This window comes from Lygodium microphyllum, chromosome 1 (assembly GCF_053477565.2).
Source record: "Lygodium microphyllum isolate KBCC chromosome 1, Lygodium_microphyllum_v1.1.10, whole genome shotgun sequence".
Taxonomy (NCBI): domain Eukaryota; kingdom Viridiplantae; phylum Streptophyta; class Polypodiopsida; order Schizaeales; family Lygodiaceae; genus Lygodium; species Lygodium microphyllum.
Genome location: NC_141135.1, coordinates 99,618,523 through 99,642,428, shown reverse-complemented (window position 1 = coordinate 99,642,428; position 23,906 = coordinate 99,618,523). Strand labels below are relative to the sequence as shown.

Below are 23,906 nucleotides of genomic sequence, written 5' to 3'. Positions count from 1 at the left end.
TGATTAAAAATTAATCCGCATGTTAGTAAGGAAGGCCACTTTACTAGAAGTTAGTAACATGACATATTTGTTTTGAATGTTACAAAATATCCACTATCACATGCTAGTAAGGAAGGCCACTTTACTAGATGTTAGTAACATGGCATATTTGTTTTGAATGTTACAAAATATCCATTATCACATGCTAGTAAGGAAGGCCACCTTAGGAGATGTTTCCTTCGATGAAAAATAGCAATAAACAATCATGTTAACTTTCATGCATGTCAGTATGTGCACATGCATATGAAAATTTTGATTACATATCACTACGAGGTGTTTTTGGACACCATTGAAAGGGAAATGCAAAATTGCAGGCAATCCATATTCGACTTGATTGAGACTGAAGATTTGAAATTTGGAAGAGAAAACCATCTCACATTCAATGGTTTGGTAGACCACCATCACAAGGTAATCATTGGTGCAACGAGAGCATAAATGCTTTTAAAGAACCCTTGGAAGTTTAAGAACCTGTGAGAGCTCACACACTGTTGAAGTTGGGCATTGGATGTATTGAGGATATGACGGATGATGTACAAGTTCTCTCCTTTCTATGTGATACATCAGAAGCATGGATTTCACATGCATCGTAGACTCATTTGGGAGAAAATAAGGACTTTATTAAAGTCTATTCAACCTGTCCCTCTTCTTGATGATACTAACAGACAACAGACTTTTGGATTAGAAACTGAAACGTAACATCATAGGATGACATGTTCTCTTTCTACAACCAAGGACATCTACAAGATTCATGGGCATATGTTAAGCCGTTCAGAATGACACCCGAACCTTTGCATCCATACCTTAATCGATTACCTCACCCACACAACATACTGAAAACCATGCCTTACCATTAGTGAAACTGTCAATCTAAGGGGAATACAATATACTTGAAAAGGAAAATAGCCTGTATCATAATATAGTTTGGAATCACTTATCTGATTGAGTCAAAAGTTTTGTAAAGGCACTGTGTGACAACACTCTCAAAATGACACATAGCCTTATACGAAACATCAAATGATTGCGGGCTTTCCAACAGTCCTAGGACCCACGAATCTAGTCCAAGAATAGAACAATGGGTGGTTCTCTAGTGTCCAATATTCGTGAGTTATGTGCACGAAGTGACAATTTCAAGTTTCAAACACTCCACAAACAGAAGCACCAGACTCCGTTACACATTTTGCATCTTAGCGTCTGACCCATTTGGAGGGTTTCTCCTGAACATCTCAATATGGCACTCTTCATCATTTGGAGGCTCTCTCCCAAATATCCCAAAACAGCACTGTTCACTATTGAATTCTGATGTTTGCTTGTGAGTTTGAAGTTCCAAATGCCCTCCAAAGCCCATGTCCTAGCATGTCTTACAGATGTGTCCACTCTCCAGCCAACATACAGAATGCTAGAATGCTTATTTAAGTTTCATCTATTCTTTATGGAGAAGTCACTTCTCAACATCCATGTTTGATTTTCAGGGAATGTGGGAGGCCCTTCTGCTCTGGCAGAGATTGTAAAGAATTGGGCAGCTGTGACGCGCCAATCAGCAAAAGACATGCTTCTTGTGTGCTGAGTTCTTTCATTGAGCTGTTAAATGTTGTACTGTGCTTGGATGTGATATTGTGACTACAATGTGTCTTAAAACTTTGCAGGCAGCTGAGAAAGAAGCATATGCAATTGGAGCTTTCAATGTCTATAATCTGGAAGCTATATCTGCAGTTGTGGCTGCTGCTGAGGCTGGAAAGAGTCCTGCAATCTTACAGGTTTGTTTTGGGTACCTTCATGAGTCTGATGATACAGCTCTAGTAGACTCATGTTGTATCTTGTGCTTGAGTCTCACAACTGAGGTGGGACAGGGTGACGGACATGATGGGGATAGCCAAAAATAGGAGATGGGGATGGGATGACATTCAAAAGTACATAGTTTACTCCAAAGTACCAAATTTTTGCTTTAGAGTTAGGTATTCAGAATGTGGATCACCGAAGTATCAGACTATCAAAAGGCAATATATAATGTCAAAGTCCCATGATGAAGGTGTCGTTCAAATCCAACACATACTAAAAGCAAGATACAAATTACAAGCTAAGGGCAAGCTGAACATTGAATATGATCATTGATTACAAAACATACACCCTGACCTGAAGGCAAGGTGACTTTAGAGCTGTATTTTAGCTTGTATGTCTTCATTTTCAAGTCTTTGTATTGAAAGGAAGTCAGGATTAAATGAAGTAGATGAAAAACAAATGTTTAGCATAATAATAATGTACTTCATATTGCATCTTTTATAGATGAAAAAACTTTTCTCAGACTTTTTGCCTTTCATAAGTAAAATTGTTGAAGTGAATTTTCTTCTATCTAGTATTCTCCGTACTCTATCAGTGGATTATGATACAAAGAGTAGGCAACATTGTCATCTCTCTATTTCAAGCTGGAAATGTTGAATGTGTCATTTGTGCAAACAATTTTAGTACAAGTATTGATTGAAGTTTTGGGTGGTCTAGATCCATCCTAGTGCTCTGAAGCATGGGAAACTGCCATTGGTTGCCTGCTGTATTGCAGCAGCAAAAGATTCCAAGGTAAATACACTCCATTGTTTACAGTAATTCTTCTGCTAGATTCCAGATTCCTACATTGGAGGAATGTTTGCAGCTCACAGTAGTTATTCTGCTAGATTCCAGTCACTGTACATTTGGATCATGGGAATAATGAGCAGGATGTCATGGCTGCATTGGACATGGTATGAGGACACTTCCTTAACATATTAGCTATTCATTTATGTATCTTATGCAATTGTCAATCTTTCAACTACCATATTCCTCCATCTTTTGATGCTTGTGGGCTTCTTTCCTTACATTCGCCAATAAAATGCCCATCTTTGAGCAGACAGTTTCAGTCGATGTAAACAAGATTGTATGATATCCATGCTAGGCTTAGATAAGGCTAGATGCAGAAAACAATCAGAGAAGACTTTTGTTTATGAGTTCTTTGGAAGTAAGAGTGTGTGCTTGTATGTAGGAAATGCAGGAATTACTTGGATTCATCTTCTTTTCAGAATACTCCATAAAGTTACTTATTTTGGCATCTTTCAGAAGCGGAATGTTGGTTCTTTTTTTGGGGGGGATCTTTACAGATACTCTTACCCAGAGGAACAAATCTATGGCTGCCATTTCAATGCCTTAGATCTGCCCTTATCCAGCATCTGCCATTGACTCATTGGTAGAGCCAGCAACAGCCTCTGTCTGTAAACCTTTCCTTTTCCTTTTTCTAGAGGAAGGGAAGCAGCAAGAAGGTGGCCCCTAGTAATGATGCAATTATATCCATGCAGGATCCAGTAACTTTCTTGATGCTGGGAAGCCTGAAGGAGGCTACAGAGCTTTGCACGCTAATATTAACAGCAAAGAAGATATGGCCTCTTTACTTGCCCCTCAGTGCCACAATTCAGCAGGCCAAAATTGATCAACTAGAATCAATCCGAAAGCATAAAAGGTTTGCAATCCTGCTTTTATGCCATCTGCAATTTTAGTGGATGTCACCAAAAAACTGGCCAAATACATCATTTTTCACAAGAACTGGTTGAAATCTCTCATGAACAATCATGAGGTGACCAGAATAGTGGATTGCAGCACTCCTAGCGTAAAACAATCGAAATCCATGACATACGACAATCTTCCCAACATCACCATGACTTTTGTGTTCAATAGCACATAAGGCGTCCCATTTATTCTCATGCAAATCATGCTACATGTGTTTTTGTTTGCTATGAGAGCAAATCCAACAAACATTCGAAGTGGCAATCTTCATGCACTAACAAAGTGAGATAAAAATTATATTCGAGGCTGATCCTGCCTCGATTTGACTTTTGCAAACAACTTTTCAAGTACACCATCTTCCAAAAAATCAGCCAGTATCGCTAAAACATTTTGCCCCTGATGGTTAGACCTGGAGGAAGAGGGATTATTCTCCTTTTTTGAACATGAGCAGGGATATCTACTATCCCATGGGTGATCACCTTACCCTGTTTAGCTAGGCAGGTAGGTGGATCCTGAGAAAGGTTTATCCTTTCTACATACATATGTATGGAAAGCATTCTTGGCATCTATCGATGGACCCACTGGCTGCTGAATCTCAACCTGCTTACCTTTCTGGTGCTGAACATCAATCCATCCAGATTCATGACGATCTAGAGATAGAATAGGCTGTTTGTCCCAAACCAAATGTTTTTGCAGTGTGTGTTAACCAGTGACTGGTGCATCAACCATCATACCAATATCCATATTGTGAGTAGCAAAAGCATCCTTTTTTCCTGAGCTCTCTATCATGAAGTGACCAACATTGCCACAAGAGAAGCAGCAGCCAGCGAAGGTGCCCCATGTAAGTCTAAACCATAATGGATGCATGCCAGTGCAATTAAGACAACCAATTTGGTCTTTTCCTTGTAGTATCCCACAATATGCACAATTGATTCGTGTTGCCTACCCGCATACAATGCAATTTTCCACCTCAACCCACATTGGATGTTCTTGTTTATGCAAGCATTGGAAATCAAGCATGGGTCTCCATCCACCATAAAATGGAAGTCAATCACTAACAAATCCAAGGCAACATCAGAATCATGGTCACAAATAAACTGGATGACTCCACGCTCATAAAAAGCAAAGGAGGAGCGAAGCACTTTGTGTGTGTCAACATGAATATCCACAATGTCATCTTTATTACAATTCAGAATATTGCTATGATTATGTTGCACATATTCACGTAGCAAAGAGCTAGCGAATTCTAGCAAATGATATCAAAGAGAAGAGAGAGAAAGTTACAGTGCAAGGACATTGAAGAAAAGATCTCTTTACTTTCAATATAAATACAAGCTCAAATATTGCAGCAAATTTGTATTTGCTTTCTTCATGATCTATATACATGAGGTTGTACAAGACAATGTACAAAGGCTTTTTTTTTTTTTGTGAGAAATATCATTTTTAGGAGTTCTTTTGCCATTCTTTAATGCTTTGATTGCCTAAGGTGTTGAGAGCCCCTCCTTTGCCACTTCCACAGTCTCTACCCTCTCCTTATTTGTGGTCTCCTTGTTCTTCTTGTGTGCAGTTGACAAGTATGTACTTGAAAATTTTTACTCATACATACCAAACATACTCATTCTTGTAACAATCATTGGAAAATTGTCACACATTTGAAAGAAAGAAATATTAGCTCAAATTAAAATCAATTGTGATATCTATATTAATGCTAAATGTTAATGTTACAACAACATTAAATGTCACCTTTACTTTAATATTAATGATTGCATAAAAGTTAAGTGGTAATGGTAAAACAAATTGTTGATGTCTGTCGGGTAACAAGGCTTGGACTACCAATTACTCTACCATGACCTCAAAGCAGTAACTCCTTGGGCTCGAATTGTTAGCATCACCTAAAACACGTGTCCCCATGCATGCCCCTCTTGCTATTAGTCTCCCATACCACCCTAAATGAGATAAGATCGTACTTATCAAGCATGAACCATAATGGTTTCGTAAAAGAATAGTGTTTATAAATTTGGTGCAAGATAATATGTTGATGTTCTGATACCAATGAAAGGTCGATCGAGAATCCAGCCTACACATAAGCCTTGACACAAGACATATCCACGAATGTATAGAGAATGGACATTAGACTCACCTCCCAACCATAAAGCCAAATGGGGTCACCCTTGAACCTAGGAGCTAGTAGCAAACCAAGTCACGGCCACATCACAAGAGTTGGTGTCCCATGCCACCATCCCACACCATCTTAGTGTACAGACATGTCAGCCAATGGACCAAGAGTGGTGATCACATAATGGTGTGCACAAAAGAGCCTTAAGTCCTTTAAATAGGACTTGGCTGCCCTAACCCTAAAGTGCCCCTAGTGCATTCACACTAAGTCACTATGACCACTTTTACCAATGCTACTAGCACCCATCTAGATATCCAAGGATGTAATAGGGCTGCTCACTCCCAAAGCCATTACAAGTGCCTCCAAGAGCCAAACTACCAAGTGTACCTTTGAGTTCTAGGAGTATTGGGCAACTTGGCCTAAAAGGCCACTCCATCACATCCAATGTAATCTCCACTGTGGCAAGGCACCGAGGAGAATATTGAGGTGTGGAAGCTTTGCACCCGTTGCTAGTTTATATCCATTATACGCCTTGGCCATTGCTCGAAAGACAACTCCAACCCTATCTCTCCAAGCCCTATGAGACGTGCTTAAACATTTGGTTTCTCAAGACCTCGTTGACTTGGGCTTATGTCCATCTACCAAAGAGGGAATCTTGAAGGAAGAATGAATAATTTGACACATCTGAAGGGGCGAGCAAATGTGTCCTGCTACTTCGCAATAATGAAGACATCCACCTACAAAGGAGGTCATCTGCAAATTTTATGTATGTCTAAGGGCCATTGCAGAGGAATTTATGTGGTAGAAGTTGAGTGTGTCGTAGAAACTTGTCCTACTAATGGGACAAAGATACTACAAGTAATGTGGGAAGGGTTGCTCAGCTCCTATCAAGGGGAGAATACGAGTGTATAAGGCTTATCACTCCTTATGGATGAAGATTGAGAGTAGAGGGGTATTGGAAGGGGTGTGAGGGTAGTAGCCAAAGGTGAGGGTGATGGGTGTGAAGTGGTCAAGGGGGTGTGGAGTGTTGTGGTGAGAGTTGTGGAGAGAGAAAAGGAGAGGGAGGGTTGTTGAGAAACCACTTCTTCAAAATTTCCACTTCACTTAGTGTTTCGCACTGACAGCCCCAAAAAGGGCTTAATGTGCTGGTGTCCTCATTTTTGTTATTTCGTAAGTAGACACCATGGTGCACCATCCTAGAAAGCTTATGCTTATAAATAGGCTATCACTTCATTCATTCTTCACCACCACCCACTTTAGTCATTTTTCACCCCTCTTCTTTTGACACTCTTCTCTCTCCACACCACTACTGCCCATATCTCGACTGGAGAACATCGCAATTCGTGTCTTCCCTTCTTCACCCTATTCTCATTACCTTTTAGGTTGCATTTGGAGGCTCCACGTTGCTGGCATCATCATGTGATAGCTAGTGACTTCTCTCTCCCAGTTGGTGGCATCAACTTGCTTGCGTTTGGGTCTTCTCTACATGGCGTCATCTTCCATAAGTTTGGATCAGTGTAACCAGTCTTCCTCCTCAGATAGGGTGGTAAATAACTTGATTAAGCACTATTTACAGCAATTAACAAATTCATAAAACTGAAATGCACACTTTATCATATGATCTTGGACATTAGATACCCTGTTGGCTTCAAAATTGATGCCCCTTTCAGTATTTATTTATTTTAATTGAAGAATAAGTTAATGTACAATGGGATTCTCCCAATCCCTTTTGAGTATTCCAACTCCCCTTGTTATTCAAAATGACCAGCAAGTCTTTAATCTAATTTGCCCCTTGATTCAGGCAATCAATTGGCCTTCACCCGCTTTGATGGAGATGGAAAATGCCCCAAATTCAATTATTTGCTGGCCCCTCCACTTGAATAGGCTAAAAACAACTTCAGCCTTGTTGAATCCAAGTCTTGGAATTTCCAATTTTTGGCACGCTTCTCGAGGTTGCTGCTAAACCTTAATTTCAGCTGCAAATTAGGATTTACAGCAGAGAAATCTGAAATTTCTCAGCCTCTGGTAATCTTAATCCTGCAATCTTTGGAGCAAGGCTATTGAAAGGCTGGGAGATGAGAGACAATGTTGAGGAGAGAGAAATTTTAGTCTTTCTTCACGAAGATCTGAAGAAAATCTGTCATTTACTGTTGCTGCCTTGTCTCAACAGCTTGTAGATGCAAAGAACTGAAGAAAATCAGTCATTTACAGTTAGAGCCTTGTCTCAACAGCTTGTAGATATTGTGACCTGCTGTTGTTGATTGGTCTTCTTCTGCCCCTGGTTGTCTCCAAAGGTCTTCCAATGTCTGCAAATCAGACCAACAACGTCTTCTTCCTCTCTCTTACTGACTGAATACACTAAAAATGCCTCTCTCAAGTCTCTAAAGACGTTTTTCAGCCTTGCATGGTCATTTTTGACAAGTGATAGCCTTCCCAAATGGTTTTTCCAGCATTATCCATAATTAAATATTAATTTTCAGTCTTTAAATACCAAAAATTCATCTAATAATTATTTCGTTGCCCTGAAAATTAATCTATATGGCCAATAATTAAACTGGCTAGGCAACTTCCATTCCCAAGTGTCTTTGTGCCATCTTTGATCATCAGATTGACGTTACTTATCATTAGACGCCACTTCTCTAATGTCACAAAAAACTAACACTCATGGCCAAATGAATGACCTAGGCCAACAACTGGCACCAAAGATACCACCAAGTATTTGTGCGGCATAACTTATAGCAACTTTTGTCTTTGACATCTCGTGATTTCCTCAAGTCCCGAGCTCATAAATTTACTCTAATCCTAGTTACACCTCACATGTGAAACATTTACTTAACCATGCAATTAAAAATTAATCCACATGTTAAGTGAGATTTCAAAAATACATGTCCTCATGATAGCCCTCTTCCTTAAAATCCTTATAATCATTCTCGATTGCAATGCCAAATGCATCAAAAGTGAAATAGTGGATTGGAATTTGCACAAGGCATCATAGTTAACACAACATTACGCATTGTTGCTCAACCATTCAATATGCCCATTACATGCTAAAAATTACCATCCAATCATGACATAACATAAGACTCACAGAATCTCAAAAACATTACCAGATTATCATGTGACATGTCTATTTCTCATGAGCTCAACTCATCTAGCAAAACCGAACCATAACATAGCATAACCAAGCATAAACCATGGCTAAAACATATGCTATTGTCCATGGAACTAGATGTAAACCATTAAAAACTAAGCATAATCTGATCATAAACTGACCACTTGCTGATCTAAGAACTAATCACAAACTGCTGTAAATGTAACCCCAAATTGATCACAAACTCATTGCAAAAACTGACCAGCAATTGATGCAAAAACTGATGCAAAACTGATCCCAAAAGTAACCATAAACGGTTCTCAAGCTAATCAAAAACTGAGCTAAAACTAATCAGAATTTGTCTCCAAATTGAGGCAAAATTCATGCTAAATTAATCATAAGCTGATGCAAAAGTATAGTTCCAGTGCCCATGTGAAACTCATGCTCATTTGTATACATCTCACAGTGACTAGTACACTAAGTAGTGACCTCATGATGGCAAATATACTGTCAGCGCAGTACCTTGGATGCATGTTGAATGCGTTCGAGATCCACTACTTACAAGAGTTGTCCATAATTGAAGGAGTGGAAATGTTACCTCCCCCTTGAGCATCAGGCAATACTCCGGACCCTTTCTTTGCTGAACCTAACGGAGCCCAGCTCTAACTGAAAGGCATCTAGGTAAAGCTGCAACAACTAAGGATGGTCTACCAAGTCATCCTCTTCCATCCATTTGGTATCCATTTATGAATAATTCTGAAATTTTACCAAGCATCTCTTGGAAACTTTACCTTTGACTTTTTTTCCTTATGTGCCAAAATCTGCTTGGGTATCAAAATCTCATCCAGCTCCTCAACCTCAGGCTGAATTTCAACAGACATATTCTCTAGCACATCACCATGAAAGGGCCTCAACAAACTACTATGAAAGGCATTGTGTATCCGCCAATGTGGAGGTAATTTCAGCCAATATGCCACATGGCTGATCTTCTCTAACACCTAGAAGGGCCCATAGTATCTCATACTGAACTTTGGATACAATCTTTCTCTTCCTTTCATCTTTTTCAGCCTTGCCTTTTCAAAACGCAACAATGCATAATTACCCTCTACAAACTACAAAGCATGTCTATGGCAATCAGCTGTCCTCTTTTGCTTTTCTTGCGATCTTTGAAGTGCATATTTTATTTTTGCATAGACTACATCTAAGTTTTCTACATAACGATCAGCCTCAAAGATCTTATCCTTAGTTTATAAAATAGGTCGTACCTTCTTGCCACCCTCAACCACCTCAAATGGAGCTTTGCCCGTAGAACTTTGCACTGTGTTGTTGTAAGCAAACTCAACCAAGGGGAAATACGCCTCCCATTGTGTCTTGTGGTCTAAAACATAGCACCTCAAAAGATCCAACACTATGAAATTTGCTTCCTTAGACTAACCATCTGTTTGCAGATGGAAGGATGATGAGAATTTCAGCGTGGTACCCATATTCTCAAACAACCCCTTCCAAAATAAATTGGTCATACGAGGGTCTCAATCACTAATGATCGACTTTGGCATACCATGATACTTAAAGATGTGCTGTAAAAACAATCGTGCCATATGATCAGCCTTTATTTTCTTCCTCATCAGAATGCATAGTTGTTAAGTACAAAAGGTACAGTACGATAAAATAGGGTACTAAATGGTACCTTAAGATTTTATAAGGTACGATACGATATTAGTACGGAAAAAAAATAACTTGATTATTTTGAACTAAAGATAATAGAATATGTGTTTCAAGTCTAAATAGTAATGCTATTAGAGTATATAAGATGAGTACTTGAGGGTAACATGCCAAAACCTAATGCTGCATACGCACCATGCGCTATTGCTACCTACAGCTTATAACTACATAGATAGGAGTGGATATCTTTGTTAGAGATCAGATCATAGCCTGATCAGGGGCAACAGGCTGGTGCAGTCGGACTGCCACGCGGCAGTCCGACCTGCAGCAGGCAGTCGGCTGCATTTAATGCAGCAGCCGCCTGGCTATTTTTGGCGCTCTCTTTCCCCCGGTTTTTCAACTATTTATACCTGGCACTTTCAGCAATCTGGTACACTTCGCTGCTCGCAGATTACAGACCGGTGACGCACAAATTCCGTCTCTGTTCACAGATTTCAGACAGCAGACAGTGCAGACTACAGCAGACTTCGAGGTGAACAGCAGGTTGCATCGTCAAGGTGGAGACACGCAGTCCAGCGCACTGCGCCCGTGTATATATCTGCATATCTTTGTATTCAGCATTCTTTATACAGCAGATCTTCATCATCCACTGTCTCTTTCTCTCTTTTCTTCTCTGCATTCTCTCTCTCTCAGTCCTACGCTTCCGCACCACTGCACTCTGACATGGTATCAGAGCAGTGTTTGAGGGTTGACTAAGCGCAAAATCAACCTGAAGAGGAGTTTCCGTCGCGACACAAATTTGTGTTTTTTGCGTTTAAGGGCAGACAGGAGGGCTGCGCCTTGGAACAAGGCTGAAACAAGTGTGGGCACACAGGAAAGGAGTACAGGTGGTGGATTTGCTACTGTTTACTGCTGTTTGACGCGGAGGAAGTTTGAGTTTTCAGCCTACAAGTGCAGGTTTTGCTTTTTCATCGCCTCCGGCGAGTAAAGAAGGTTCAGGACGCGGAAGAGCCTTAGCAGGCTGAGTTTTCCCAGTCAGAGGAGGCTGCTTTTGCGTTTGTGAAGGCATTGCAGGTGAAGATGTCTACAGAGATTGACTTGGAGTTCCAAGCGATTATGGACTGGAAGGTGCCTGTCTTACCGGCTCTTCCTGCAGATCAGAAGCCTTAGCAAGCTGAGTTTTCCCAGTCAGAGGAGGCTGCTTTTGCGTTTGTGAAGGCATTGCAGGTGAAGATGTCTACAGGACGCGGAAGAGCCTTAGCAGGCTGAGTTTTCCCAGTCAGAGGGGGCTGCTTTTGCGTTTGTGAAGGCATTGCAGGTGAAGATGTCTACAGAGATTGACTTGGAGTTTCAAGCGATTATGGACTGGAAGGTGCCTGTCTTACCGGCTCTTCCTGCAGATCAGAAGCTCGACGGCGACAACTACCGCATTTGGCGCGTCATGATGTTCGCCATCCTTGAGTCCTATGATTTGGCAGAGTTCGTACAGGAGGAGATTGATCGGCCCTCGGTAAGAGATGAGTCCAAACTCTCTTCCGATGCTCGTGCGGAGTTGGCCAAGGCCCAGTCTCATTGGGATAAACTGAATGCCAAGATTCGATCCTTTCTTTTTCTATCATGCACTACAGCCGTGATCGCTCACATCGAGCACCTGACGCTGGCTCGGGAGATATGGTTGGAGCTTGATCAAATGTACAATCGGATGACCCTTATGAAGCGGGTTTCTTTGGAGGTGCAGATGCGGACCTTGTCCGTAAATAAGTCTTCTTCGCTCCGGGAGCACATTAACAAGCTAAGGCAGCTTCAGATGCAGGTTCAGAATGCGGGGAAGCCGATTTCCTCCGAAGACATAGCGATCACACTATTGTCCCAGTTGCCTCCACGATTCGGTACATTTTACTCTGCCCTTATTTCTTCGGGGGGAGAGTCTACTCTTCGGTGGGAAGAGTTGGTTCCTATGGTCTTGGACCAAGAGGAACAGTTAAAGGGACAGAATGCTTCCAAGTCGGAGGCGTTGACAAGTCAAGCCTCTCAGAAGAAGGGGGATAACAAGTCCAAGAAGGACAAGGAGAAGAACAAGGACAAAGATTCCGCATGCCATATTTGTGGAAAGACTGGCCAATGGAAGAAGGATTGCCCTGATAAAGACACGAAGGACACCAAGAATAAGGATACCAAGGATTCTGGAGCGGTGGCTGCACCCTCATCAGCTGCATTTCTTCATCTAGCTGTCATTGAGAACGCTTCACCGAATGCTTCTGATGCTGCGATGACAGTTCCCCAAGCTCGAGAGTGGATTGTTAATAGTGGTGCCTCCCGGCACATGACTCCTTCATCAAATGGTGTTGCCCAGTTGCGATCCTCGAGTGGGCAGATTCTCATTGGAGACAGCTCTTCAGTATCTATTGCAGGTCGGGGTAAGATGTAGCTTATTCCCGATAGACGAGGTGGTACCCATACCTCAGAGGTTTTGCATGTACCAAGATTAGGGTACCATCTCCTTTCAGTTCATAAGATTTGCTCCCTTGGCCTTTTGGTGGAGTTTGACAGTACTACGGTGCGAGTCCTTGATCGTGGATCGAGGAAGGTTCTCTCATCCGGATATGAGGAGAACGGCATTTATAAACTGAAGTCTTCCACCGCCCTCTCTACTCTTCTTCTTACCTCTCAGTCACAGTTAAGAGTTATGGCATGCTCGGTTTGGTCACCTGAACTATAACTATCTTCGGAGGGCGTCACGTGGACAGCTTGTTCGAGGGTTGCCGGATATAGTGGTGAGCCAACAGCCATGTGTCTCCTGCATTCGGGGGAAGCAGCATAGGGATGCCATTCCCCACACAGCTTCGCGGCGGTCTACTTCACCGATGGAGCTAGTATCTACGGATCTATGTGGCCCTATGAGGAATGAGTCCTTGCGTGGGAGCTCTATACTTCATGTTGATCGTGGATGACTACAGCAGGATGACATGGGCCTATTTTCTGGCTTTAAAGTCAGAAGCTTTCTCACACTTTAAGGATTGGCTTCTCTTTGAGGAGAACCGATCGGGCCGGAAGTTGAAGACCTTGCGATCCGACAAGGGAGGTGAATTTGTTTCTAATGAGTATGCTCGGTTTTGTGCAGATAGAGGAATTCACCAGGAGTTTGTCAATACCAACACTCCTCAAGAAAATGGTATTCTTGAATGGAAGAACCATGATGGAGCACCGACAGACCCCTCAGGTTCTATGGGCCGAGGCTGTGGCTACTACAGTTCACATCCTTAATCGATCCCCTACTTCGGCCGTGGAAGGGATGACCCCATTTGAGGCTTATTTTGGGACAAAGCCAAATGTTTCTTACTTTCGGGTCTTTGGGTGTGATGCCTATGTTCACATTCCCAAGGCTCATCGTGATAAATTTGAAGCAACTTCCCGAAAACAGGTATTTGTTGGCTACAGCTCCCAGTCCCAAGGCTACCGACTGTATGATCCCGTCAAGCAGGATGTGTACACTAGCCGTGATGTGCGGTTTGTGGAGGTTCCGGCTACTTCAACGGGTGAGGAGCATCCCGTTCTTGGAGTTCCAGGGGAGATTTGGGCTCCTTCTACAGTTCACTGGAGCCCGTGCCTTTTGATTATGATTCTGTTTCTGACACAGAGTCTACTGTTCCACTGGACACCTCAGCGGAGTTACCACCAGTGGATATTCCAAAGTCTTCTGCTGATGAAGAACGACGAGGGGAGGTTCGGCCTCCTCCTCGCTGGGCCCGTGACACACTCCGTGATTCAGGGATCAAGGGGGTTCTTGAGGAGTGGGGACCGCAAGATGGTCCACGGCGGTCACGGAGGCACTAGGCACATTCTACGGAGCTTGTTTGCTCCAACTATTGTTTGATGACCCGTGTTATGCAGGATCGAGAGCCCACCTCCGTGAAGGAGGCTTTACAGTCCGCTCCATGGAGAAAAGCTATGGAAGCTGAGTTGGAGGCTTTTGAGAGGAATGGCACTTGGTCACTCGTGCCCCACCCCCCGAAGAAGAAGGTGATTGGAGTCAAGTGGGTCTTCAAGACCAAATACCTTAGCGATGGTTCTTTGGATAAGCACAAGGCTCGCCTTGTTGCTAAAGGTTTTGCACAGTGCCCAGGTATTGACTGTGTCATGATACTTTTGCCCCCACAGCTCGTATGGCGACCATTAGAGCTGTTTTTGCTTTGGCTAGCCATAGGAGATGGCCTGTTTATCAGTTGGATGTGAAGTCGGCCTTCCTCAATGGTGATTTGCAGGAGGAGATCTATGTTGAGCAGCCTCCTGGCTTTGGATCTTCAGATGGGAAAGTCTACAGGTTGAAGAAGGCCTTGTATGGCCTCAAGCAGGCTCCGCATGCATTGAACGAGAAGATTGATTCGTTCCTCCAGTCTCAGTTGGGATATCGGCGTCCAAGGCCGATCCGCAGCTATATGTTCACACTTCCGAGGATGGTTGTGTGCTGTTTGTCTTATATGTTAATGATTTGATTGTCACAGGTGATGATGCACAGCAGGTCCAAGAGACAAAGTCAGCTTTACATCGGACGTTCGAGATGACGGACTTGGGTCTACTCCATTTCTTTTTGGGCCATGAGATTTATCAGTCTCAGAGGGGGATCTTTATCTCTCAACAGAGATATGTACAGGAGCTCTTGGTGTCTTTTGAGATGGAGGATTGTCAGGCCCTATCTACTCCTATGGATCCGAATTGGAAGGCCACTTCCCATTCAGCTTCTCCTTTGGCGGATGCGTCCCGCTATCGACAGTTGATTGGATCCTTGATTTGGCTTCTCAACACCAGGGTTGATCTATGTTTTGCTGTTGGGCTCTTGGCAGGGTTCATGAGTGAACCTAAGACGGTGCATTGGCAAGCTGCTCAGAGGATACTTCGGTATTTGAGGGGGACGTCTGATTTAGGGATTCATTACCCCGTAGGGACAGATGGGTCAGATCCTGTACTTGCAGGTTGGAGCGACTCGGATTGGGCCGGTGATGTGGACCATAGGCGGTCTACTATAGGTTACTGTTTTACTTTCGGTGCAGGTGTTATTTCATGGAGTAGCAAGAAGTAGCCCACGGTAGCCCTTTCGTCTACTGAGGCAGAGTATCGGGCCGCATCTTCCACCACATGCGAGGTTGTGTGGCTTCGGCGATTATTGGAGGAGCTTGGGTGCCCCCAGACTCGTCCTACATTGCTGCGATGTGACAATGAGAGTTGCATTGCCTTGGCAAGGAACACTGTTTTTCATGCCCGGACGAAGCACATTGAGATCCAGTACCACTTCATCCGAGAAAAGCTTCTGGATGAGACCATCACTATGGAGTACTACAAGACGGAGGACAATCTTGCGGATTTGTTTACGAAGGCGCTTCCTCAGCGCTCTACTTCGGAGACATTCCAGATCCCTCAGGCTTCTGCCTTGCCGAGGCTCTGAGAGGGGGTGTTAGAGATCAGATCATAGCCTGATCAGGGGCAGCAGGCTGGTGCAGTCGGACTGCACAGTCGGACTGCCACGTGGCAGTCCGACCTGCAGCAGGCAATCGGCTGCAGCCGCCTGGCTATTTTTGGCACCCTCTTTCCCCCGGTTTTTCAGCTATTTATACCTGGCACTTTCAGCAGTCTGGTACACTTCGCTGCTCGCAGATTACAGACCGATGACACGCGCAGATTCTGTCTCTGTTCGCAGATTTCAGACAGCAGACAGTGCAGACTGCAGCAGACTTCGAGGTGAACAGCAGGTTGCATCGTCGAGTTGGAGACGCGCAGTCCAGCGCACTGCGCCCGTGTATATATCTGCATATCTTTGTATTCAGCATTCTTTATACAACAGATCTTCATTGTCCACTGTCTCTTTCTCTCTCTTCTCTCTCTGTGTTCTCTCTCTCTCAGTCCTACGCTTCCGCACCGCTGCACTCTGACAATATTATAAATGCAGGATCATACAAATAAGAGAAGTGTGGGCTTGAGAGAGAGAAGGTTGAGAGAAATTGTTTGAATCTCAAATAATCTAGTCTCATGGGAGAATCATAATATAAGGAGCATTTAGCTCGTTCCAAAGTGCAATTCGAATGGGAAAGATGTATCCATTAAGTTGGTACCTTACGGTACTAATACGTAAAATACGGTACCTAACGTATGGTATAGTATCAAACCTTTCGTACATGGTACTAGTGTAACTATGGTTGAGAGAGAGAAAGAGGCTAGAGAGAGAGAGAGAAGGTTGAGAGAGAGAGAGAGAGGCTTGGGGGAGAAATAAGAAAGAAAGAAGAAAAAAAAAAAAGGAGAAAGAAAAAATGAAAGTTGTAGACTTAAAGGAGAGTAGTCAAAAAGTGCCCATGTTTTCGTACTAAATCGTACGGATACGTACCGTATCGTACCATACAGATCGTACCGTACGGATCAGTCCGTACTATGTATCGAGACAACCCTGCCAGAATGAAATGGGCTTGTTTGCTAAACTTGCAAATGATAGTCCATATCCCATCATTCCTTGTAGGTGTCTTAGGAAGCTCAAAAATAAAGTCCACTGCAATGCTCTGCCAAGGCCTATTTGGAATAGGCAAGGGTTGCAACAAACCCAGCATCTTTCACCTATGCTTTACCTTCTGGCATACGATGCATGTCTTAACAAACTGTTCTATATCATGCCTCAAAGCTGGCCAATAAAAGACATGCTCCATTGCCTTGACCGTGGCATCAATACCTCTGTGCCCTGCATACGAAGGAGCATGACTTTCAGTGATAACTCTACGCCTTAACTACTTTGTGACACACAGTCATCCATGCATCATCAGAAATCCATCTCTTAGCACAGTGTTGATGCCTTTGGCCATTGCAAAGCTGATCATAAACATTAACAAATTCTGAATCAACAATATATTGCTCTTTCATGGCATCCAACATAGTGTGATAAACCATACTGACGGCTGAAATTTGTGGCTTACATGACAGTGCATTAGCCACTACATTCTTTTTACCATCAATATGTACAATCTGAAAAATGAAACATAGAGAGAAAATTTGCCCATCTCATAGGCTTCTCTGACAACTTTGTCTGCGTCAGAAAGTACTTCAAAGTTTTGTGGTCTGTCTACACTGTAAAATCAGCCCCCAACAAATAATGTTTCCACATAGACAGTACATGAACTACAGCCAAGATCTCTTTCTCATAGACCTGCAAATTTTTTTCTGCACTGTGGAGAATTCGGTTCTCATAAGCCACAACTCGGCCGTCTTGCATAAGAACAGCCCCAATGCTGTTAACACATGCATCACATTGAACTATAAATGACTTCCTTAGATTGGGCAATACAAGCACAGGATCTGAAGTCATCTTTTCTTTCAACTTTTCAAATATTAAAATTTCCACTGCTGTCCATCTAAATGGTACATCCTTTTTTTGCAAAGCATGCAAGGGAGATGCAATTTCAGCAAACCTGTAAACATACTTCTTGTAGTAAGAACATAAACCCAAGAAGCTGCGGATCTCATGCACATTACTTAGCATCCAGCTTATTCCAAAAGCTTATTCCAAGTTATCATGATGTCCACGTCAAACGTACTTGTCAACCAATTCGATGCAAACATTTGCTTGGACTGTACCCACGTTAATAGTGCTCTACCTTGCATCAAAAGAGTGGACCACCACTGTAATGCATTCCCTTTCAAGAGAGTAGTTGCCTTTCGAATCTTCGAGGACTCCGTGAAGTTCCCCCCTGAATAGGCTACATCAAACTACTGAATGAAAGTCAAAGCTTTCACTCTATCTTGTACACTACTAAAGAACTCAAACGTCATTGCTTTTCCACCTCGGTATAGTCTTTTGCTACCCGTTTGGGTGTCAAGTTGTCATACACTAGCTGCTGCAAAAAGGGTGCATTTGCTGAATTTACATCAAAATCAACACCAAACGGAGCATTTCCATGACCAACTTTCATTCCTTGAGCCCCATAAGCATTCGGGGGTGCAAATGCAGTTCCAAACATGCTACTTTGTGCCCCAAGCATCAAGCCAATACTGCCATACCATAGTTACCACGAACGGGGAACGGGAATGGGACCCGGAACGAGGGGAACGCCTAAAGTTAGGGAATGGGAACGGAGGGAACGGCATATATATATATATATATATATATATATATATATGTATGTATAGAGAGAGAGAGAGAGAGAGAGAGCTCATAGATTAATTTAGTTGAAAGATTGCAAATTGGTTTATCTAGTAGCATGGTGGAAGTGAGAAGGGTGGAATGATATGCTAGGTACAATATGGGACAACTAGATTATGGATAGTAGTATGGTAGGCATTGAAAAGGTCATGTTCGACGTGCCAATTTAGTGACCTAATGGATCACGCTTTTCAAGGGGGGACCAACAACACAATTAGTAGCAACATGATTAGTAATCATATGTCACACACCCCCACACATACACACATGTTTGTATATATGTGTGTGTATGTGTATCTATCTCGTGTGTGTGTGTCTCACCTACTCACTCACTCAGGCGGGCAGGAGAGGCAGGAGCAGGTAGGGCCGAGGTGACGCAGGCGGGAGCAAGCGGGCGAGGCAATAGAGGCGGGAGCAGGCAGGTTCCAGGGAACGGCTGTTCCAAACAGGGAACGACTGCTGGAACGGCGCATTACGGGCAGGAACGGGGCTGGGAACGGGCAAGAACGTTCCATGGCCGTTTCACTGGTAGACACATACCGAAACGCGTTAATCCGTTCCTAAGGCTCGGAACGGGCGTTCCCTGTTTCTTTGTTGCATACATAGGATTTTGCATATTTTCAGCCATACCCGAATACATTGGGCCTTGCACACCATGCATTGGTTGTTGCATACCATAAGGATTTGTGTCATACATTCCCTTATGCGGTCCTTGTCCAACCATAGCATGAAAAATCGTGCTTCCACCAAAATATCCTAGCTACCCCATCATAGCATGCATGCTCGGCCATCCAAAATCCAGGATTGGCACTTCCGTGATGGCCTTGCATTTGGATTCCTTGTTGCATAGGCACCAATTGTTTTATTTCATTAGCATCTTTGGGAGCTTCAAATGAAGGGTTTGGCATTATCTTCGGTGCATCTTGCTATCTCGAAGGTGTAGAAGATATCTTCTTCTTCTTGCCTTTGCTGTCCTTCTTTGGAGCATTCAAAAATCGGGTAAATTGAGGATCCTTTGCCAATTCAGCAAAGAGATTTGCTGATGTCCCCATCCGATTCTTGAATCAATCATCAAATTCCTCTTCACTTTGCTAGTCATCAACCTTCTTATGCCCTAAAGGCCGTCCATCTTGCCCAACAGCAACATTTTCAGCTTGTTTTCCATGGTCTAAGCTTTGTCCAAGAAAGGTCAGGCATTGCATTTCCTACATTCCCATGTGAATGTTCATACTGAGAGACATCATCACTACTTAGGTCCATCTCACTATATGAAGACATATTGTTGTAATTTCTGTTGGGAATAAAGGGCCATTGTGCCTTTTATATGCACACGGGTGTGAACACACCCTTAGCACATTGTACTTTCATACATATATCTATCTAAAACCTAAAGTGGTACAATCTTGTCATTGTACCAAAAAAGCGTGTTCACTCTGTACTCTGCTCTCTCGCACTCTCTCTGTCTCTCTCAGTCCGCGTAATGACTATCTGCCTTGATCTCCGTGCCTAATCGATTCCTTCAAATTGGTATCAGTGCATAAGGTGCTGCAAACGATCGTCAGTCAGGCTGAGGCAGTCAATGAGTAGCAGTTGCAAGCAGGCTCGTGTGTCGTAGGAGTCCGACGAGGACAGCAGTCGTCGGCTTCAGCAGGCCCTGACGGCTTCAGCGCGTGACAGCTTCAGTGCGTGAGGGCCTCAGCACGAGACATAATAGGCTTCAATAAGTGATTGCTACACGACACGTAACAGGGGACAGCTACACGCGACGGCAGCGCATCAAGCGTTGACAAGCGCAACCAGCACGTGGGCATGACGGTCAGGCGATGCCTGGCGGGTCGACAGACCCGTCCCCATCAGATTTTTCCAAAATTCAATCTTTTTTTTGAAAATTGCTTCATCCACTGACGAGGTTTCGCGCGTGTAAGCACAAGACTTCAGATCTGTGCAAAATTGGCTCAGAAGTTTAGGGCTTTTCTCGAATATGCGGATCTCAACACAGAATTGGACAATCTAACTCAGAAATTGCAAAGTCGGTGCACATTTTTGCTCGGGAATTTTGGGGCTTTTCACATTTTTTAGTGAAATTCTTTCAATTTCATTGAAATTAGTATACGCAGGACTTGGAAAATTTGGGGATTTGTCCAGATTTCATGCACACAAGATGCAACAGTGATATTTGTCTGAAAAATTGTAGGAATTTGTGACATTTTGTTCCCGACATTTGAGGCTTTTCATGTACATGCACAAATTGGGCTGGAATTGATCTAATTTCTCGACATTGAGGCACATTGGACCCCGTGCAATTTGGGGCTTTTGTGATTTGGGCAAAATTTGTGCAGCATTTGGTCATTTTATGTATATGTAGGTTGAATTCCACGCAATTTGGACATCAACACTTGGTAAAATTTGGGGGTTTTGCTGAAATTGCTTTATCTTGGCAAAATTGGACAATCCTATGCATGATAGAGGAAATGCAGATGTGTGTTTGACGCTTTTGAGCACAAAATTTTGGGGCTTTTGACCGTTCGTGTCAAATTTTATGCCCGTGGGTACATGTACAACATAAATTGCAGCTGAAATTTTGGGATTTCTCATGTAATGTGATGCACAAGCCCTTTTCAACAGTTGTAATCAATTGGATAATGCTGTAGCACTTGGTTTCAGCCAGCTGGTTGCCTTGAAGTTCATGATTGATGAGGAATTTAAGGCTACTTTCTTGATTTGCACTCTACCAGAGAGTTGGGATACATTCAGGACTGCTATGAGCAATTCTAATGTGATCCTTTTGTATGCTGATGTAGAGAGTGCTCTACTTATGGAAGAGATGAATCGGCAGAACAATGCATCCAGTAAGTCTTCCAGTGGCAAGGGACGCAGTAAATCACGTGGCAAGGATGTTGAATGCCATCATTGTGGCAAGAAGGGTTACTTTAAACGTGACTGCTACAACTGGAAGAAAGAGAAAGGAAAAGGCAAGAAGACAGATGACTGCAAGGAAGAGAAGAAGGACAGTCAGCCTAAGAAAAGCAGTGTAAAAATTGAAGAGGTGAATGTAGTCACTTATGACAGTGGCAGTGGGAGTGATGCACTCTTTGTCTCTTTACATTTTGGTGCACATGCTCTACTTGCAGTTATAGATGATGACATGCATACCTGGATTCTTGATTCAGGTGCTTCCTTTCATATCACCCCTCATCATGAGTGGTTTTCCGCATATACAGGGGGTCGACATGGTGTTGTTCATCTTGGGGACAACTATGCATGTGAGATTGCAAGTATTGACAGTGTGCAGTTACAGTTTCAGCATGGCTCTGTCTTTACACTTCGGCATGTACGGCATGTACCTCAGCTCAAGAAGAGCTTGATTAGCACAAGGCAGCTAAATGATGATGGTTTTCATATCACCTTTGGTAATGGAAAATGGAAGATCTGTAAGGGATCTAGGGTTATTGCCAGAGGTTGCAAGAGTAATACGTTGTATCCACTTCATGTATCTAGTGTGTATGACCATGTTGTTGCCGTGACCGAGCAGCCAAGTGTTTCTTTGTAGCATGGCCGGTTGGGACACATGAGTCAAAAAGGAATGAAAGTGCTTTCTCGTTTGGGTTACTTGCCTTGTCTTCGTTATGCTGATTTTGAGCACTGTGATCATTGTATTTATGGCAAACATGCACAGACTTCTCACAAGAAGTCTCTTTCTTTAAAATCTTCTCCTCTAGAGTTAGTACATTCGGATGCATGTCAAATGCCAAGATTATCTTTAGGGGGAAAGAAATATTTTGTCACCTTTGTTGATGATGCTACACGGAAAGTATGGTTTTACCCTATTCATAGCAAGGATGAAGTGCTTGACAAGTTTAAAAAATTCTTGGCATTGGCTGAAAATCAGACAGATAAGACACTTAAGTGTCTTCGCTCTGACAATGGTGGGGAATATGTGTCCAAAGCCTTTCAGGCATTTTGTGACAGCAAAGGGATAAAGAGGGAGTTCACTGTCCCTCGTAATCCACCCCAAAATGGAGTTGTAGAGCGTATGAATCGGACCATACAGGATAAGGTCCGTATGATGCTGTCTCATACTGCATTACCCCATGGTTTTGGACAGAGGCTGTTATGACAGCCGTTCACTTGATTAATTGGCCACTAAACAGGTGTTTGGGGAGGGGAGTTCCCCAAGAAGCGTGGTCGGGCAAGCCACCTTCATATGCTCATCTGAAAGTGTTTGGCTTCGAGGCTTTTGTGCACATCCGTAAAGAAAAATGCAGCAAACTTGAGCCAAAGTCCTGTAAATGCATTTTCCTAGGATATGGTGATGAGGGTAAAATGGGGTATAAATTGTGGGATCCTGAGAAAAGGAAAATAGTACGCAACAATGACGTTATCTTCCGGGAAGATCGCATGCACAAACAACCCGAAAAGACTGAGGAGGTCCGTAGCGTTGTATTCCAGGAAGAAATACCTTTTGGACAGCAAAATGTACCCGCTGTACAGCATCAAGTACCTGCTGTAAATGAATCTATAAATGCAAGAAATGATGCTGGAAATGATCAGCCAACTATTGCCCATGAAAATGAGCCATTACATGTGCAGGAACAGCCAGAACAGCAAGCTATTAAGGCTGATTTGCAGGCTGAAATGCCAGGACAGCACGCTGAAAATGGAAATTTGCAAGAACAGCCAGCAAACAATGACCATTGGGTTAGGAGGTCGTCTAGGGCTACCAGATAACCTGACAGATTTGTTCCTGGTCCAATTAATGTGGCTGAGTATGTCATGCTGACAGACTGTGGTGAACCGTCTTGCTTCAAGGAAGCAATGAACAGACATGATAGCAAGAAATGTGGTATAAAACCGTGTTGTCAGAGATGGAATCTCTTGAAAAAAATGGCACTTGGAACTTGGTGCAATTGCCTAAAGGGCAGAAAACCCTTCCATGCAAATGGGTTTACAAAATGAAGATCACTTCTGGTTCCTCACCAAAGTACAAAGCAAGATTGGTTGCAAAAGGATACAAGCAAGAGCATGGAATTGACTTTGATGAAATTTTCTCTCCTATAGTCAAGATGACTACATTAAGAACCATTTTGGGCTTGGTTGCAGTTGAGGATATGGAGCTCATACAGATGGATGTAAAGATTGTGTTTTTACATGGTGATCTGCATGAAGACATATATATGCAGCAGCCTGAAGGGTTTATTGAACAAGGGAAAGAAAAAATGGTATGTAAACTCAAAAGGAGTTTAAATGGGCTGAAACAAGCACCAAGAGAATGGTATCATAAGTTTGATACATTCATGCAGTCT

At 42.9% G+C, this 23,906-nt stretch overlaps 1 protein-coding gene across 1 annotated transcript in view; it reads left to right on the top strand.

The window, feature by feature from the left end:
- LOC148041451 (ketose-bisphosphate aldolase class-II family protein) overlaps positions 1-23,906 on the top strand; it is a 241,123-nt gene that overhangs the window by 197,115 nt on the left and 20,102 nt on the right. The window contains exons 35-38 of the mRNA XM_087679716.1: positions 1,509-1,594; positions 1,683-1,793; positions 2,533-2,607; positions 2,703-2,768. Of these exons, the coding sequence (XP_087535842.1) occupies positions 1,509-1,594; positions 1,683-1,793; positions 2,533-2,607; positions 2,703-2,768 (338 nt within the window). The remainder of the gene's footprint in view (positions 1-1,508; positions 1,595-1,682; positions 1,794-2,532; positions 2,608-2,702; positions 2,769-23,906) is intronic.